Raw genomic sequence first — 18094 nt, 5'->3', positions numbered from 1 at the left:
TCCTCTCTTGGCCTCAGCTCTCCCATCAGTCAAATGGGGGAAGGGTTGGGAGGGTGGGCAATGTCAACTGCCGTCTCCTGGGTGGCTTCAGAGATTTCCTCCAATTCCCATGTCAAAGAGTAGTTCACTCCCTGGCCTCCAGCAACAAGCACATTTGTAAATTCATAAAATAAGTCTTGTCTACTCTTACGATACAGACTCTATGCTTTGTTCTCGGTAAGGCCTGAATGCCCATGAGAGAGTGACTCTCCGGAAGAGGGTTGCATTTCATGGGGGCGCCGAGTTCATGGAGGATGAGGGGAGAAGGTGCCCTTTTGAGGGAGCTGTGGGTGGCTCTTCATGTCTTCTGTGTTTGCCCAGGGCTGACAGGGCAGGTACCTACTTGTATCCTCCCTTCCAGGAGACACCTCCACCTGTCCATTCTCCTCCCCTACAGCAGGGGGCGTGCTGACGCCGCCAGGATCGGCACTGGGCTTCTTGGGGCCCCTGCCTTTCCCCACTCTCCAGTCCCAGCCTCTCTGCACAGGTGCTGTGGGATGGGCAGTCCCAGGTGGAGGTGAGAGTGCCTGGCTCCTACCGGGGCCAGATTTGTGGGCTCTGTGGCAACTTCAATGGCTTTGCCCAGGATGATCTGCAGGGCCCTGAGGGGCTGCTCCTGTCCACTGAGGCTGAGTTTGGGAATAGCTGGCAGGTGAGTCACACAGGAGCTGGGGGGCCGGGGGGAGGCACAGTTGAGCATGAATCTCAGAGCAGCCTTCTGGTATGGAAACGGAAGTTTGCACACAAGGTGGGCTTTGGGGCTTTCAAGGAGGTTTGGGGACTTCTTGCCTGCTATGGTGCTGGGGGAGGCAGGATGGCCTGTTGAAAGCGGTCTCATCATCTGAATCCCCAAGCCCTGCATTGCCGCTCACGAACTGTGTGACCTTGGACAAGTCACTTACCTGCTCTGGGCCTTGGTTTGTCCATCTGTAAAATGGGAACAAAGGAAAAGTAGCTGATGCTTCCTTTGCTGTTCTTATAGGGAGGTTTATGAGGCTAAAACAAAATATTTGGTGCAAAGTGCTTTGAAGAACATAGCACACAAAGGTCGGCTGCCAGTGGGTGCTGCCGTATAGAGCCGCTTTCCCCACCTATAGGTCCCAGAGGGGCCAGGACCTGGTCGGCCCTGTTCCAAGGGCCGTGAGGTGGATCCATGCCGGGCAGCAGGGTACCGTGCCAGGCGTGAGGCCAACGCCCGGTGCAGGTTGCTGAAGTCGTCCCCGTTCACTCGCTGCCATGCCGTGGTGCCACCAGAGCCCTTCTTTGCCGCCTGCGTGTATGACCTCTGTGCTTGTGGTCCTGGCTTCTTGGCTGACACCTGCCTCTGTGACGCCCTGGAAGCCTATGCCAGCCACTGTCGCCAAGCAGGGGTGACTCCTGCCTGGCGGGGCCCCACGCTCTGCGGTGAGGGGGCAATGCCCAGTGCGAGTTGGGGGAGGGGTGACACGGAGGGCTCAGGTCTGGACAGCGTAGGTACAGGGAGGGTCACAGGGGGTGGGCCTGGTGACTGCAAAGTGACTCTGCTTTCCACTCCACCTGCAGTGGTGGGCTGCCTCCTGGACCGTGGCTTCGTGTTTGATGAGTGTGGCCCACCCTGTCCCCGTACCTGCTTCAACCAGCATGTCCCCCTGGGGGAGCTGGCGGCCCACTGCGTAAGGCCCTGTGTTCCCGCCTGCCGGTGCCCCGCAGGCCTGGTGGAGCACGAGGCCCACTGTATCTCACCCGAGGCCTGCCCCCCAGTCCTACTCACTGGGGACCAGCCACCCAGCACTCTGCCCAACCCCAGCCAGAAGCCCCAGGGCCAGGAACCCTGAGCCAGGACGACACCGACCAGGATTCATCAGGCTAGAAGTGTCCCCTCGGAGAGAAGCTCCCACACTGCCCGGGCATCGGGAGCCTGGCTCTGGGCCCCGCAAAGGCCCCAGCCGTGTGGAGTCAGAAGCAGTAAACTCGGGAACTGCCCTAAGGTTTCTCTGTGTGAATGTGTGCTGCCTCTGGGCGCTGCGCTGGTGGTGTGGGCTCTTTGGAACATGGGGTCCAGAGGTCAGTGTCCCCAGACTCAGGGTGGTAGCAGCTGTGGGGTGGACTTTGCCCACTCTCTGCGCCTGCATCTCTGGGCTGCCCCTACCTGCCACACCCTGGTGCTGCCTGGGAAACCCTGCGATGGGCAGAAGGAGGACCCAGGTGTCCTGGTCCCAGCCCTGTGTTTACATGTAGCAGGCACGGCCTGTGGCCCCCGTGTGCGGCCCTCTGTGGGGCTCTCTGTGGATCCAGGTGGAATCCTGCAGGGGCTGAGGAACACTGGGAAGGGGCTCAGTGCCCACATGGCATCCCCCTTTCCTTGGGGATATTGAGCTCAGGCACCTCCCGGGCCACCCTAAGAGCTGGTGACACAAGGACCCCACGCCTGGGTGGGGAACAGGAGAGACAATGTTTCTGTGATGACATACAGACACATGTGATGAAATACACACACACACCCCCCTCAAAAACCCAGATAAACACATGCATGTATCCCTCGTGTGTTCGCAGCTACACCCACCCCTGACGGACATGTGGGCAGGGGACACACATGTGACTTTCAAAGACATCCTTATAGGGGAAAGAACGTGGGTTTTGAAATAGGAAAAAAAAATCTCTTTCTTTGACAAGAAAAGTCTCTTTTCAAAGAGAACTGTATTTTGAGTTCTCTCTGCTACCTACCAGCTATGTGACCTTGGTTTTCTTAGGGACCTTAGCTAAAGATTGGGGTTGGGGGGACCCTGGTATTCCAACAGGGAGTGAAGGGAGGGCGTTGGGCTGAACCAACCCCCCCCCCCGCCCCCGCCCCAGCCTGCTTCCTCAGCCTGCTTCTGCTGGGGCCCCTTTCATGGAGCGGTTACAAAGCGGCAGGCAGGCCAGGCTGCTCATGACGGCAGGGGATGCGAAGACTACAGACCATCACGTATGCCTGTTCCCTCCCCTTGTCGTTACTTCTACAAACTGTGTCCTCATCTGCTGTATCTCGTGTGTTGCGGAGAATAAACAGAGCATGGACAGCTTGGAGCAAGCACTAGGGAAGCGCGTTACTACTCACACTCGGGACCACATTTTCCCAGAGCCTGTTTCTCGTGCTGTCTGTCCCCAGATGAGGGAGACAGTGCCATGTGTTAGGTAGGACAGCTTACTCTCTGGGGCCCGGTTTTCTTTTCTGTGAAATGGGGATGAAAACGATACCACCTACTTCATAGAGTTGCTTCAAGGAAGGATTACGTGTGCGTAGCATTTTGTGTCCTGGCATACAGTTAGTTGTTGGGAGCTGCTGCCTGTATTGGGCATATATCACATACCATATAATGCAGTTGCAAGCTTCAGATATACATTTGACATTTGAACAACACGGGTTTGAACTGCACGGGCCCACTTATGCTCAGATTTTTTTCAATGGTAAATACCACAGCACTACACCATCCCAGGTAGGTTGAATCCTCGGATATGGAGGGCAGACTATAAGTTATATGTGGATTTTTGACTGCAAGGAGGGTTGGGCCCCTAACCCCCGCGTTGCTTAAGGGCTAACCGTATGTATAAAATAGATGCTCATTTGGGACTGCAAACACATGCGCACACGTCGTTCTCTATCAGGGCCACAGTCCTCACCTCACACTGCCACCCACGTGGCCGAGAAACCTGCATCAGAGTCAGGTTTCTCTGAGACTTGGCTGAGGCCCAGGCCCTGGCTCAGATGTCAGGGCCCCACGTTACTGAGCCCAGGAGCCTTTGTCTCCTCCTTGCGCCTGTCCGCAGCTCCTCATCTTCCTCCTCTCTCCAGGAGCAGCTGGGGGAGGGGAGGGGGGGTGGACGTCCTCCCTGGCCCCCTGCCCCATGGAGCAGGCAGCCACACCTGGGGGCCTAGGGCTCCCCTGTAGCCCCAAGCAGGCCTTGGCCCTGTACCAGCACCTCTTCCGGTGCCCTGCAGGCCTGGGCCAGCTCTGGGCTGCCCTGCAACAGGTGAGGGTGACAGGGCACCATCTACGAGGGGGCAGGCTCTCCGTGGGGTCTGACTCCACCTTGCCTCCCCATGTGGGAGACGGCCGGACCTGTCCCTCAGGCCTCGAACTGCCCACCGTGCTGCTGCAGATGGAGCGGAGCCGGCGGGCCCAGGAGCAGGTAGGCGGTCGTCGGCCAGGGAGGGTGGCAGAGCGCAGGGTGCGTGCCCGCTCACATCCTGGCACCCCACCTTCCTGCAGCTCCTGTGGGATTTGGAGCTGCTGACCGGGGCGGGGCTGGGCGTCTCCTGGCCCCCCTGGGCCCAGTTCTGCGGTCTGAGGGACCGGGCCCAGTGTGCGTGGAGCCAGTGCAGCAAGCCCCGTGGTAGGACGGATGGGGGCTCTGAGCGGCGGACGAGTGGGGTGAGCTGGGGTGTGGCTGAGGGCGGGGGTGTCAGTGAAACACTGGGGCACTTGTAGTGGTTGAGAAGTGGAAGGAATGTGGGCTCTGGAGACAGATGGATCTGGGTTCAAATCTCTGCTCTGACGCTCCCTGTGGACCGTAAGCCTGTTTCCTCAGCTACAAGATGGGGAAGATAATAGCTCTTTTTCAGAGCGCTGCTGGGAGGATTGTGAACTCATCTGTGTAAAGGATTTAGCACCATGCCTGGCATACAGGACCATTCTGGCTTGCTACCATTCCACAGTGAACTATCTTGGTCAAATCAACAGCGTGGTGACACCTAGAAGCCTTTAGACATGGCTGCAGCAAGGGAGGAAAGCAGGCCTGGCGGTGCCCAGAGGGCAGAGGCACTGATGCCCAGGGTGGCCCAGAGATGAGACCCTGAGCAGCCCCAGCCCCAGGCCCCTCCTTCCGGGGCTGGTGGCTGGTCCCACCCTTCTAGGAAGGAGGGTGCTGTGGTGACTGGGAACTAGGATGTGCCTCGAGTCCTGGCTCAGCCACCAACTGCCTGAGGCCCTTTGGGCAGGTTAGTAGCTTGTAGCAGGAGGGGTGTTAGTCATGACCACTAAGGAAGTATCCAGCCAACACTTTTAGCCAAGGCTGCAGTCTCATCTGAAGGCTTCAGTGGGCAGGAGGGATCCATTTCCAAGCTCCTTCACTTGGAGGGGAAGGGGGGGGTGTCACACAAGGGCACAGTTGCCAGGAGGAGGGATCACTGGGGGCTGTTGTAGAGGCTGCCTGCCACATTGGGGGATGATGCCCTGTAGACTAGGGTAGCCCCCCCCAATCCTTCCAGAATTCCAGGCTGTGCCCATCGCCCCAGGCTGAGGACTCCCTGAGCCAGGACCGTCAGCTTCTGGAGGGGTGAGTCTCCCAGGGAATTCTGTCCACTCCGTGTTGCCACACAAAGTGACCAAACACTGGACCCTTTGCCCCGTCTCCCTCCACAGCCCTGCCCAGTGACCCCTTCTCGGGCCCCCAGATCCTCCTGGGGTTCTCACTCAGTTGTACCCATGTGGTTGCCCCACAGCCTCTGGACAGGGTAACCCTGAGTTCCAGCTCCTGGAACCCAGTGGTGGGTGCAGGCGTGGGGAAGGCCTCCATGGACTGAGTTTCGATCTTGGGGTGGGAAGGCTCCGCAGCCTGCCGTGGGTGAGGAGTCTGGCAGACAGGCTGCCCCCAGCCGATCGGAGCCCAGATGCAAGAGGTGCACCTGAGGCAGCCTTTGCACTCCTGCAGGGGGCTGGCAAAGGACCCGTCATCAGCCCTGGATCTGACTGAAGCCAGCTTTGATGCAGACCCAAGGTGGGAGAGCCCTGGCATGCCTGCAGAAGGGCCCACATCTGGTACGTTGACAGCAGGGGTTTACAGCCAGGAGAACAGGAGCCCCTGGGCTGGAGTGGCCAGCCTAGGTTGGGAGGAGCGGGGAAGCCCTCACCCCAAGTCCCGGGATTCCAGTCCATCCTCACCTATTCTTTGCCTCATACCTTTTTGTGGGCTGCCAGGGGCACCCAGGGACAGCAAGTAGGTTTTCTTTTATACGCCAATTCCACCTGATTGGTGCCAGCTGTCTCAGGCACTGTGTCCAGGAGGATTCTGAAGCTAAGCTGGGGCTCAGAGGAGAAAGTGCTGGGAATGACTGTCTGTCCTCCCTGTCCTCCAGCGAGGAGGGAATGGAATGGCAGCTCCAAGCTGCCTAGCTGCCACCCTCATGCCAGGCACTGGGGAGATACAGGGCACAAAAGAGACTTGGCCAGTCAGTTGTCCTCATCCCTGAGGAGATCACAGCCTAGTGAGAGGGTGTGACAATAAACAGGCAATTAGAATTCAGTGGGATGGATGCTGTGAGCCCTGGGCCTGTTAATTTAATTTAAATGAAACAGGCTGTCAAATGATTTGTTAAATAATAAGCCTAGCAAACTCATAAGCTTTTAATTGTGACATCATGCATGGGAGAGAGGAGGAAAGTGCCGATGATTATTTTCTGATTGACAGAAAAATTTTTACAAGTATATTATCTCTTGGGAATACATTGATGGGAGACATCTATCACAACATTATAACCAGTGAAATAAATGATCTAGTAAGACAACAGATCAGAATTACAGAGGGACAGGGTTGGAGGTTATTTTCACAGTTCATGGCAATAATTTCTGAAGACTTGGGAGTCTTATCAGACCTCTTTGTTCAGAACTCTTCAAAAGACAGATTTGTTTTCACAGAGAACATTCCCATTTGGTTACCGTTACGAATATTCTCATGTCCATATTGCATAAAGATGGCATTTCTTGTGGGAGTTCTCAATTTAAGACGAGATCAGGTTCTTCTAAGTAGTTTTATGGATGCAAAACGATGCTCCTTCCTCCACAGCTGCAAAGGAGCAGCGACATTTCATCTCTTTTTTTAGATTCCTTTCGTTAATTATGAAGACTTGCAGTTTTTAGGCTAGCCTCTGGCCTAAAATTCCACTTCTTGAATTTCATTTGGTTTTGCTGTCGGAAACCAAGGAAGAGCTAAAGAGGATTAGCCTTAATAATAGGAAAGTCAGGTGCATGTTGTGGGGCTGGACAGGCACACAAGGACAAAGTGCGCATGTCCTTATGAGGGACTGAGGAGCCTGGAAACCAGTCCCTTCCTGCTCCTGGGCCTCCCCTGGCGGTTTTGAGGAAGAGGGTGTGCAGGTTCCTCGGAGGTGGTCCTTGGCTGGGAGGATGAGGAAGATGGGGTCTGCTGCTGGCAGGCAAGCCTGAGAAGCAGGCACATAGCAGGCTGTGTAAATAAAGGTGGAATGATGAACTGCGACGGCCTTGAAGTTCCAACACCAACCCTCAGGGTACCCCACCACCACATCCCCTCACGTGCTGGGGACTCCCTAGGCTTCTTGGTTCCAGTGCTGTGGGATGTGTGTGAGGGCCTGGGACAGGAGCAGAGGGCTCTCAACATCTGTCTCTCTCCCTCAGGTTGCTCACAAGAGCTGAACCTCACCACCAGCAGTAGCTCTGGAGAACCAGGAAGCTCAGAGTTCAAGGTGAAAGGGTCGAAGCGTCCTGGGCAAGACCCCTCTCACATTGGGGATAGCAGAGGTGGGGTGTGCCTGGGAGGAGACTGCAGGGGTGAGAAGCCCACAGCCAGGTGGAAGAAGGGGCCATCACTGAAGCCCCTTTTACACTACATAACATGGGTTTTACGAATTTAGGAATCGGGCAAGGGCCCTAATGGAAGTGAGGCCCACTGGGGTAGCCACTGGGGTCTCCAGGCTCCCCTGGGGGAAGTGGCCCTGGCACGAGGATTCCCTCACAAACCCGGGAAAGGTGCTCTTCCTTCCTAGGAGCTGGCCCAGAGGGAAGACGGGGAGCTAGCAGGGCCCATGCCCCAGGGGCCCCATCAACCACCATCCAGAAGCCTACAGGAGAAGAAGCTGGCTCAGGGAGCCCCAGGGCCCTCAGGCCTCCCCTCCCAGGGCCTGCCAGAACCCCCGGATCCCCTGGAGGGGCTGGGCTGCAGCCTGGGCCAGGAGAGAGCAGAACTAAAGAAACTGCTAAGAATTGAGATTCCTCAGAGTCAGAGAGAGGGGGCCCCTCAGGATCAGAGAGGGAAGGCCCTCCAGGGGGAGGACAAAGAAGTTCCCCCAAGTAAGAGAGAGAAGACAAACGAGGGTCAGAGCGGGGAGGCCCCTCAGGCTCTGAGGGAGGAGGTCTCGGAAGGTCAAAGGTGGGAGGCCTCCCAGGGTGAGAACAAAGAGGCACCTCGAAGTCAAAGCGGAAGTCGCCTTAAGTGCCGGAGAAAGGAGGTCCTCCCGGAGCAGTGCGAGGATTCTCCTCAGGGCCCGGAAGTGAAGACGCTTCAGTCTTCCGAGGGCAGAAGCCGTATCTCACAAGCCTGGGAGGTGGCTCGGGGAGAGGCACCTACACCGCCCCGGGAGGAAGGCGGCTCCCTGGGGATTCCGGGGGGCTTCTGCAGGCCCCTGGGAGAACGGATGCCGCAGCCTGGGGGAAGGGAGGGCGCGCACCCGCGGGGAAGAACCACGCAGGTGAGGCAGGTTAAGACCGGTGGCCCGAGAGGAGAGAGCGCAGCGGCCGTGAGAGAGCAGGGGCCCGCCCGGGAAGCGGCGCCGGCTCCCCTTACGCCGCCGGGGCCTCCGGCCCGGCCGCCGCTCCCACGCCCAGGAGCGGTGTTGCTGGCAGCCCTACGCACTGGTGGTTCCGAGCAGCGGGAGCGCCCCGCAGCTCTCCCAGGGCATCCGGGCCTGCTGAGCGATCCGCACTCGCTTCGGGGCCCGGGAGGAAGCCCTGGCCCCGCGGAGCAGGAGCTGGGCGGCTCCATGGGGCTCCCGGGCGCCCTCGGGGGGCGGAGGGAAGGTGCCGAGGCCCCCAGAGCCTCGAAGACCGCGTGGCCCGAGTCCCCGAGCAGGGACAGGCGGTCTGCGGGCGTGAGCGCGGCGCAGCAGGAGACGGCTCTGCAGCGGCTGCTGGAGCTGCACAGTGAGGCCAGGCGTCGGCGGCAACAGGACCGCGAGCAGCAGCGGCTCCGGGTGCGCGGCCGGGCCGGGAGGGCGGGGCACCAGGGGGCGGCCGATCGGCTGCTGACAGAAGCCTCCTCCAGGTCTTGGAACGCCTCCGCATCGCCAGGAACCGCCACTGCCGCGTGCATCCCTTGAGACCCCCACCGAGCCCGGCTCAGCTCCCACGACAGGCAAGACCCCTAGGAGAAGGCGGTGGGGCCGCCAAAACCCTGCCTGGGCGGGGGACGGGGCGCGACCTGGGTCCCTTTGACTTGCGCGCACCGCGCACTTGCGATGACACCTGCGGAGCGGGAGGGGCCGGCCTGCCCGGCTGCTGCCCTCTGCTGGCCGCATCGAGCCCCGGGGCTGGGAGGCGCGGGCGCTCAGCGCTCGGCGCCGCCCCAGGAGGACGCGGCCGGGCAGCGGAGCGCCCTGCGGGAGCAGCTGAAGCAAATGCAACGGGAGAGGACCGGGCGGCTGCGAGCCCTCGGGGCCAGGTGAGGGGTTCGGGCGGGGAGGCTTGTGGGGTGGTGGCCGTCCCTTTTCCCTGGCATCTGGGATGAAAGGCCACTCTTTACACAGGAACACCCAGAACTTCCAGCAACTTCTGTGGCCCCCTGGCTCTGAGGAGCCTGCGCCTGGAGAGCATCGCTCACTCTTCCCAGCCCTCTCTGGTCACTGCTGAATCCTCAAAGGGACGATTAAAGAGACGGGGATTTAAGGAAAAAGCAAGAGGGCAACCTGTAGGTCAGAGGTAGTTTCAGAAAGGCCCGGAACGCAGGCTCAGGGCCTGGGGAGAGCCAGACACAGACACGCATGGCACTTTCGGCCCACCACGTGTGTTATTTCTTCTTCCCTCCCCTAAGCCCACTGCCTGGCCCAAGGTCAGAGGGCCAGGTCCCGGGGGTCAAGCAGTGCGAAGGCCCCATTCTTGCGGAAGAAAGATTCAATGCGGCACATCTTGCAGGAGACCAGTTCTTGCTTCACTGGGGGGCCTGGGAAAAGATGTCAGAGGCCAGGAATGGATTCCTGGGAAAGGAACTCGCAGAGCCCGGGAGCCCTGCCTGCATAACCCTAGGAATCTGCCTGTGTTGTATCCACTTTGTAAGTGTGAAAAAATAAAAAGAAGTGCTTGTGAGGAGTGGGGGCTATGGGGAAACAGGGAGCTGGCTGGCTGCCTGGATCAGCAGTGATGGCCAAATGCCGGTCAGCTGTGTGCCAGCATTTCCCCCAGCCTCAGAATCCTCCATGGAGGCGGGTGGTGGGACTCCCAGCCGTGCTTGTTACAGACAGAGCTAGACTTCTCTGGGGCAGACAGGGCTTCTTTCTACCTCCTGCTCCCCTTTCGGGGTTCACCTCCTGCTTTCATTTGGAAATTGCTCCCTTTCCTCCCCATTTAGGGCCCTGGGGAAAGTAGGGGGATTTATTTTAGGTAAAATTTCAACTGTGTTTATCACCAGCCATCCACCTTTTCCGTGCAGGAGCTGGAGAAAACATGTGACTGAGTAGTCTCACTTGAAATTCATGACCACAGACAGCAAAGGGACATGTCTCATCGCCCAGAAAACCCACAACACTCCCTGGCATATTCTTTTCCCCACACCTGGACTCTTCATCTCCAGCTGCACCACTGCCTTCGCTCCTCTCCTGCCCAGCCGATGACCATGACTCAATCCAGATGGACAGCCTTCTGGCCAATACCATCTCCCTACCCCTCGCTGTGTCCTCTGCCTTCTCCAGTTTGATCCAGCCCTGGAGCTCCCTGCGTAAGCCCACCCAGTCTCGGGGCTTTAAAGAGCACCTATATTCTGATGACCCCCAAAACTGCATCTTTATCTCTGACCTCCCTCCATAGGGCGACTCCCATACACAGCCGACTCACCAACACCTCCAGCGCAAAACACCCAACACTGACCTGTCTTCACACACCCCCAGCCCTGCCCCCGCCCCAGTCTCCCCTGCTGTAGCTGCTTCAGCTGAACACCTGGGCATGGCCATTGCATTCTCTTTCCTTGTCTCTTTCAAACCATCAGTAAGTTCTCTTGATTCTTCCTCCAAAACATATCTGGAATCTATTTCAGCTCTACCGCCAATCACCCTAGCCCAAGCCATCGTCATCTCTTGCCAGGATAGCTTAGCCACCTGCCAGAGCCTACTCGTGTCCCTAAAAAGGCCATTACCTACAGAATAGTCAGGGTGATATTTTTTTTTAAAGTGTATCAGTATCATTTACCTGTTTAAAACTCTCCATGGCTTCCCCTCGAATTTAGAGTAAAACCCAAACTCCTCCTCGTCATTTAGCTCACTCAGCCTTTAGGTCCCCAGAGAGGCCTTTCCTGACAGTCCAGTCTAAAGCCGCACACGTGCCCTGTCCCCCTCCCCCACCATGCCTGGCCCTCTCTTGCTCTTATGTTTATGGCCTGGACCCTCCACTAGAATGGACGTCCCCAAAAGGAGTGTCCACGTGCCTTGTGTGTCTAGCGCCGAGAGCGCTGCCTAGCTCGTGGCAGGTGCTCTGTGTTTGTGAGGCGAATAATTTCCGGGAGGTTAGGGCTCACCCAGCTGCCAGCCATATGTGAAGTTGGTGGTGATGGGGAAGAGGTAGCGCCTCTCTGGCATGTCCAGTTTTCGGGTGTTGAGGTAGCGGTAGCGGCCCTGAAAGTCGTGGGAGATGCCTTCATACAGCAGGGCCCGGGTGGCAGGCAGGACTGGGTACATTTCTGGCTGAATAGGAGCCTCCAGGGCAGGGCTGGGGGCCTCGGAAGGAACAGCTTTGGGGGCGGGCAGGGGTGAGAGTGGGGCTTTGGGGGGCAGGGTGGGCAGCTTGAGGGGTACGTGGGCTGCAGTCTTAGCCTTCTGCTTGGCCTTCACCATCGACCCATACTTGCGGTGCCATTCACAGCGCAACACCTTCTCCCTCAGATACTGCTCCTTCCAGAAGTTCTGCCGCACCGTGTCCATGTTAAGTTGCCGAGACATGGTGGCGAAGGAAGGAGCAGGACCAGGGTGACTGCAGCTGAGGGGTGAGCGCAGCAAGCAGAGCCTTTCTGACAGCAGGTGGCTGCCCAGGGATGGTCGCTCGGCAACCGAGCCTCACCTCACACAGGGCCATGCCCTCAGCGCCTCACATGCCTCGCTTGCTGAGGCAGCCTCAGGCCGGGGCCCACTGGCTAAGAGCCTTGATCCCCAAACCTCTTGCTTGACCCAGGCTAGTATCACAGGCTTCCAGGTTTCCTGTGATTTCTGCTTCCTTCCCTTGAGGTCTGGTCCCCTCCCAGCCAATACAGACTCAAGCTGGGGTGCCAGGGGACTGGACGCAAGCCTCCTTCCCTTCCTCCCTGCCAGAGCTGGCTACCTTTAATTCAGACGGCCAACCTGGCACAATCTTCCTGGTCCAACTCCTCTATGCCTGGATCTCTGGCAAAACCTTTTCCAGCCCTGCCAGTCGAGTCCACTCCCCCACCGCCTCCCCACAACAGCCTCATCCCACACGTGTCCTTTCTAGCACCCAGCCTCAGATCGGAGAGAAGCAAGAACTACTTTAATTTAACATCAACAAGGACACTGTATAACAGCACAGGGAAGAGGTAATGGAGAGAAGACACTCAGGCTTCCTATACCCTAACCAGCCTTGATTTGAATGGCAGAGGCCCAGCAAACTGGAAGCACCTCACCTAGCCTCTCAGTGGAGTGGGAAGGGTCAGGGAATTGGAACTCAGAGGCTCGAATTTTAGAGGAGGGCTGATGGCAAGCCTGGGGAGAGGCCACATGGCTGAGGGGAGTTCCCTAGCGCAGGTCTTCGGCCGTGAACATGCCCCTGGCCCTGCGCAGGATGGAGTCCTTGGCAGCATCATAGGGGTGCTCCTTGGATGGGATCTCCAGCACGGCCGGAATGGAGCGCTGGTGGGCATCGAGCGCATGCCGCACCATCTCTGCGATGTACTGGTTGATGAGGATGATGCCGATGTCGTCCCGGTTTAGAAACTGCCTGTAGGGAGAGATGAGAAGGGAGTCCAAGGCAGCCCACTCTGAGTTGGTGGGCTGGGCTGCAGAGGGGAACGAGCTCGATCCAGAGAGTGCAATGGACAAGGATGCTACACTAAACTCTCTTCATTCTATTTAGAATCAATTTCAGTCCAAAGCTAAGGGCCATGGCTTCTACCTCCCCTGCTTGGAAGGCTCCCAACTGAACAGCTAATGAAGATGAGGGTGCATGCTGGTGTATTCCTTACGCTGCCTTCGGGTAAGAAAGGGAGAGGATAAGAATATATACATCTGTCCCTTTGTATCTGCATAAAGAAAAAGAAAGATAAGGAAAAAACTAAGTGGTTACGGGGTGGAGGAAGGAGGTAATGAAGTAGAAGAGGTTGGGGTGGGAGTGTGACTTCTCAATGTATATACCTTTTAAATATTAATTTGTAAGCCACATGAACACATTAACCTTTCAAAAGAAAACAGATTAAATTTTTTAAGGTTGAGGGGGCGCTGTACAGACCACTGAAGGTCTATGCTGATGAGGGCAGGGGGTGAGTCAGAGGGGAAGTTTGGCCTGAGCCAAGAACGCAACACAGGAAGAGGAAAATCGGTAACGAAGGAATCACACTTTCCACACAGAGAGAACCCGACACTGGGCTCTTACTTTCTTGTGATCAACCACCCATTCATTTATTTACTCGATAAAAACTGTTTACTGAGCAGCTTACTCTGTGCCAGACACTAGGGCAGGTTAGACTTGATGATTTCTGAGATCCCTTTTGGTTAGAAACTTGGAAAATTCTTGAAGTAAAATTTGTCCTTCTCTCATGACAACTTGGGTCACTTTACCGGACTGCTTAGAGAGCGGCAGAGATCAGCCTCCCGGGTCAGGGCCTATCACACCCCAGGCAGCAGGAACCAGCCTCAGCCGGCAGCTCGGGGCTGGGCTGTTTAGGGGGAAACAGTGGGAGTGGTTTGTTCCTGGGACTTGGCACAGGGGCCCTAGAGAAGGGGTGTGGGAGAGAATAGGGGGCTGGCACCCTTAACTCTAGCCACCAGGACGCCTCCTGGATTAAGGGACATGCCTGCACCCACATTTTGAAGCTATTGCTCTTAACCCAGAACAGGAAGGGAAGATTTGAAGTGCATGGTCTCAGCAGAAGGTAGGACAGTCCTGACATTGTCCCCTGTGCTCAGGACAACGGGAAATTCCGAAGCCGACTGAGGAGAGCTACACAGGCAGAGTGTAGCCCTGGCTTAAGAAAGGCAGAAAGGGTGGGACTGGGCTCAAATCCCTGCTCGCTCTCGTCTGAATCACAGAGTGTGCCTTAACCTCTCTGAACTTAATTTTCTCACCAGTAAGTGGGAATAACCCCTACCTCACAAGGCGATTGTGAGCCTCTGAGGGAGATGAAAATACAGGAAAGCCCGAGCCCACTGCCCGTGTGTTCACTGAGTGTGTGGTTCCTTTAGGTGTCAACTCGCAAGAGAGTCGAGTGCTTGCAATGCCCGGAGCCTGCTCTACGGGTGAAATGTGGGAGCCCCTGCAGGGGAGCTGAGACTAGCCCCCTCCGGGCCTGGACCCTCCGGACGCTCAGCTCTGGCGGGCCAGGCTTGGCCAAGGGGCTGGCGCCCGCCCGTCACGAGCTCTGTTCCCCTTCTTTCCTGACACACGGTCATGTGACAGGGGGGAGTTTGTGGACCCGACATAGCTCCGGTCCCACCGAGACCCAAAAGGGAACTTGGGACGCGGAGGCCCCCTTTTCGGAAGCGGAGGTGGACCGACTTCCTCGACCCTCTTGGACGGGGTCTGACACTTCGGCCAAGGTCTGGAAGCCCAGGGCCGCCCCCCGCCTTCTCCCCGCGCTCCCACCAGGCAGCTGAAGGTCCCGTTCAGGCCTCGCGGGCTACCGTACCGGAAAGTGTCTTCGATCTCATTGATGGTAGTATCTTTCTCCACCACCAGGAAATTAGGGTGGCGGTTCTTGTTAAGCTCCCCTATGCCGCCCAGCAGGAAGCCAGTCACCGTGTCCTCGTCTCCGATCACCGCAATTAGCTTCCCCCTCCCCGCCATCCTCACAGTCCGGCAACGATCAGCCGCAGCCTCCGGGTGTCACCAAAGCCCCGCCGCGGCAGTGCACCTCCTTTTCGGCCGCACCTCCCCCCCGCCCCGCTCTTTAGGCATGCGCAGTTCCACCACTCCGCCTCCCGGGACATGCGCATTAAGAGCAAAAGCGCCTGAATCCGAATACGGCTGCGCCATAAAAGGGAGGTCCGAACCGGGGAGCTACGGTTCCCAGAAGTCCACGCGGCACAGCAGTCTCTCGGAGGCGCGTTCGATCGGTAAGTTCGACAAACTTGTTGAGGCTACTGCTGTTAGGCGCCGAGACGCCAAAGAAAAGACGGTACCTGTTCTCGAGAGTAAGGTCCGAGTCTGTATCGTGTATGTATGTAACTGTGACACAGCTAGTGTTATTTATTCAGTTAATAAAAGGATGGGCAAGTTAATGATGATACTCTGTAGTGAGGCAGAGCGTTGACAAAGCACTGTGTCAATTGCTAAAACGTGAGAAGTACGTGGAAGCAAACATCAGGTGTAACTAACCCATGGGAGAGGGGGCGCGCAGAGAAGGCCGCCAGCAGGGTGAAGGGCTAGAGGTGAGGACGAGAGGGTGTTCTCAGGAAGAGGAGCAGCACGTGCGAACACTTAGCGGGGACTAGAGAGAATAAGTGCCTTTAAGAAAAGATAAAGAATCTGGAAGTTATCCTGAGGAGAGAGTTGTTCTGAAGCCACTGAAGGATTTTAAGCAAGAGAATGATATGGCCAGGTTTATGTTTTAGCGATAGCATTGAGATCGTGCTGTGTGTGGAGGTAAGACTAAGATGGAGAAACCATTGTGGTAAGAGACGGTGATGGCCAGAAAGAAGCCAGGGAGTGGGGATGGGGAATGTGAGAGTCAGGTGGAGTCAAGAGATATTTAGAGACAAAAATGGACAGAACTGGGTTTGCGGTTGGTTATGTTTGGGAAGTTAGACCAGGTGACTTCCAAGTTTCTGGCCTGTGCAGCTAGGTGGACAGGAGTAACATTCCTCAGAGAGTGAACTCTGTATGAGATGAACATGTCGAAGGAGAGAGGTCCGCTCGCTCCTCCACCCTTTTAACAAAAAGGCGTCCTGCATCTGGCATGTGATTTGCAAGTTTAGAGCACTTGAGACATCCAGATGGTCTGGTCTAGTGGCTATCTCTGTGATGGGCCTGGGATTTGGACATCCCTGGTTTGAATCTCGACCCTGCTACTTAGAGGTATGATTTGGGACGCATCACCAAAGTTCTCAGGACCGTGATCTCTTCAGATAATACTATGCCCACCTCATAGGCCGTTAGGATTGAGGTAGAGGCACTAAATACACAGCACCTGTGGCCATACTGCAGTTGGGGGAGAGCAGCTGAGCTGGATATCCATAAACACATCCGCTCACAGGTGGAGGGCAGCCGAAGCTGAGGAGGCCAGCAAACCTGGCAGGAAAACGCTCCCATCTGGGGGCGAGGTGGGAGGGAAGGCAGAGAGCGAGGAAGGGTGTGTGTAGAAGCACTTGGCTCAGTGCCTGGCACAGAGCTGACCCTTAACGGCCACGAATGGTTGGGTACTTGAGAAGGGATCCTGCCTTTAAAGGGTCCGTCAGGTAAAGTAGGGAGCTGAGACAGCGCCACGTTTATCACACACGCCTTCATTCAACCAGCATTTAGCAAATGTGGTCATGGAGAGGCTGAGGACACAAGATTGATAAAATACAATTTCTGTCCTCAACTCCCTCAGGACTGAGGGGAGAGTAAAAAATATCACAGGGAGGGAGGTAGACCTACAGAAGAAAGTGGGCCCTAGAAGAGTCTTGCAGGGGAAAGGTAAGAAGAAACTTACAGAGGAGCCAGGAGGCAGACAGCCTATTGAGTGAAGAGGCGGGGGGAGGGGGTGTTTGGAGCCAGGCCACGTGTGTTGGGTTTTCTTTGGCCTACCCAAAGAATCATTGGGGGATCAGTTGAGTGAAATGCTGCTTTGCCCTGCTCTGGCTACTCAATTGCTCATTTACTCATTGGTCACACTTGTCTGTACCGGACCGCCCAGGGAGCACAGTCTGGTGAGGGAGACCGACCCTCAGATACAAGGTCACAGATGAGGGTAGTAAATGCAGCCAGAGATGTGCCCCAGGTCAGTATGGGAGCTGGGGGGCAGGTCTGGGAGGACAGGAAGGGGTTTGGGAAAGCTTCGTGTTGGCCAGGAAGATGAGGAGGGTGGAGAGGCAAGGGTGTTCCTGGGCAGAGCCCCAAACTGCAGCACGGCTGCCTGGGAAACTAGAGGTTGTGGAGAGGGTTAGAGGTGGAGGGTGCAGTGAGGAATGGGCACAGTGCCCGACTGGGGGCTGGGGGCCTTTTTTTTTGAGATGTTGGGGGTAGAAGTTTATTAATTAATTTTTGCTGTGTTGGGTCTTCGTTTCTGTGCGAGGGCTTTCTCTAGTTGTGGCAAGCGGCGGCCACTCTTCATCACGGTGCGCGGGCCTCTCACTATCGCGGCCTCTCTTGTTGCGGAGCACAGGCTCCAGACGCGCAGGCTCAGTAGTTGTGGCTCACGGGCCTAGTTGCTCCGCGGCGTGTGGGATCCTCCCAGACCAGGGCTCGAACCCGTGTCCTCTGCATTAGCAGGCAGATTCTCAACCACTGCGCCACCAGGGAAGCCCCTGGGGGGCTTTTTGAATGAATGGGTAGGAAGGCTGGTGTCTGAACCTATAGGCCTTGGAGGCCTTGTTAGGACACGTAGACTAGCCTGGAGAGAAGGGAGCCACAGAAGGGCCCTGGGCCAGAGAGGGCCATAGTCCCTGTGATGTGACCCCGCCCTCTGGCTGCAGTGTGGAGGGCTAGTTGGAGGGAGCTGGCTGGTGGGCCAGGAAGGCTAGTGGAGGGGCCAGTTCAGGAGGGAGGACCTAAGCCAGGTCAGGGCTGGAGGTGGGGAGGGAGCAGGCCCAGCTTTGACCCAGGGCCTGGCTGGAGTGAAAGGTTCCTGGGTTTGTGCCTGCCTGCTGGGTGAGGAGCATTACTGCTTGAGCCAGTGCTGTTTTAAGGTCCTAAAAATTTTGAGAACATCCTTGAGATCA

General features: G+C 57.0%; 4 protein-coding genes across 4 annotated transcripts in view; 2 read left to right on the top strand and 2 right to left on the bottom strand.

The window, feature by feature from the left end:
- The window catches only part of KCP (kielin cysteine rich BMP regulator), a 41261-nt gene extending 39265 nt beyond the window's left edge, over positions 1-1996 (top strand). Inside the window, exons 40-42 of the mRNA XM_060020857.1 lie at positions 527-691; positions 1137-1443; positions 1582-1996. Of these exons, the coding sequence (XP_059876840.1) occupies positions 527-691; positions 1137-1443; positions 1582-1853 (744 nt within the window). The 3' untranslated portion in view covers positions 1854-1996. The remainder of the gene's footprint in view (positions 1-526; positions 692-1136; positions 1444-1581) is intronic.
- A 1907-nt stretch (positions 1997-3903) lies between these two features.
- LOC132430537 (collagen alpha-1(XXVIII) chain-like) lies at positions 3904-9684 on the top strand. Its single transcript, XM_060019794.1, has 9 exons — positions 3904-4188; positions 4269-4430; positions 5267-5334; positions 5710-5816; positions 7431-7498; positions 7799-9001; positions 9073-9162; positions 9377-9468; positions 9554-9684. The coding sequence occupies exons 1-9, from the start codon at positions 3904-3906 to the stop codon at positions 9654-9656; spliced, it is 2178 nt and encodes a 725-aa protein (XP_059875777.1). The 3' UTR covers positions 9657-9684.
- A 172-nt stretch (positions 9685-9856) lies between these two features.
- SPMIP1 (sperm microtubule inner protein 1) lies at positions 9857-11950 on the bottom strand. Its single transcript, XM_060020858.1, has 2 exons — positions 11530-11950; positions 9857-9966 (listed from the first exon to the last, which is right to left on the bottom strand). Exons 1-2 carry the CDS (start codon positions 11948-11950, stop codon positions 9857-9859), a joined length of 531 nt encoding a protein of 176 aa, XP_059876841.1.
- A 540-nt stretch (positions 11951-12490) lies between these two features.
- Positions 12491-15124, bottom strand: ATP6V1F (ATPase H+ transporting V1 subunit F). The gene is made up of 2 exons (XM_060019994.1): positions 14863-15124; positions 12491-12959 (listed from the first exon to the last, which is right to left on the bottom strand). Exons 1-2 carry the CDS (start codon positions 15018-15020, stop codon positions 12758-12760), a joined length of 360 nt encoding a protein of 119 aa, XP_059875977.1. The 5' UTR covers positions 15021-15124; the 3' UTR covers positions 12491-12757.
- Positions 15125-18094: the final 2970 nt, after the last annotated feature.

This window comes from Delphinus delphis, chromosome 9, assembly GCF_949987515.2.
Source record: "Delphinus delphis chromosome 9, mDelDel1.2, whole genome shotgun sequence".
Classification (NCBI taxonomy): domain Eukaryota; kingdom Metazoa; phylum Chordata; class Mammalia; order Artiodactyla; family Delphinidae; genus Delphinus; species Delphinus delphis.
Note: the sequence above shows the minus strand (reverse complement) of the source record. Positions and strands in the feature narration are given on the sequence as shown.

Excerpts from the sequence above, each read along its gene's own strand:
- LOC132430537 (XM_060019794.1), top strand. The coding sequence starts at position 3,904 with ATGGAGCAGGCAGCCACACCTGGGGGCCTAGGGCTCCCCTGTAGCCCC. Across the intron at positions 9,002-9,072 it reads GCGAGCAGCAGCGGCTCCGG|GTCTTGGAACGCCTCCGCAT; the intron begins GTGCGCGGCCGG and ends AGCCTCCTCCAG. Across the intron at positions 9,163-9,376 it reads CGGCTCAGCTCCCACGACAG|GAGGACGCGGCCGGGCAGCG; the intron begins GCAAGACCCCTA and ends GCGCCGCCCCAG.
- SPMIP1 (XM_060020858.1), bottom strand. The coding sequence starts at position 11,950 with ATGTCTCGGCAACTTAACATGGACACGGTGCGGCAGAACTTCTGGAAG. Across the intron at positions 9,967-11,529 it reads CACATATGGCTGGCAGCTGG|GCCCCCCAGTGAAGCAAGAA; the intron begins GTGAGCCCTAAC and ends ATCTTTTCCCAG.
- ATP6V1F (XM_060019994.1), bottom strand. The coding sequence starts at position 15,020 with ATGGCGGGGAGGGGGAAGCTAATTGCGGTGATCGGAGACGAGGACACG. Across the intron at positions 12,960-14,862 it reads GAGATCGAAGACACTTTCCG|GCAGTTTCTAAACCGGGACG; the intron begins GTACGGTAGCCC and ends CTCTCCCTACAG.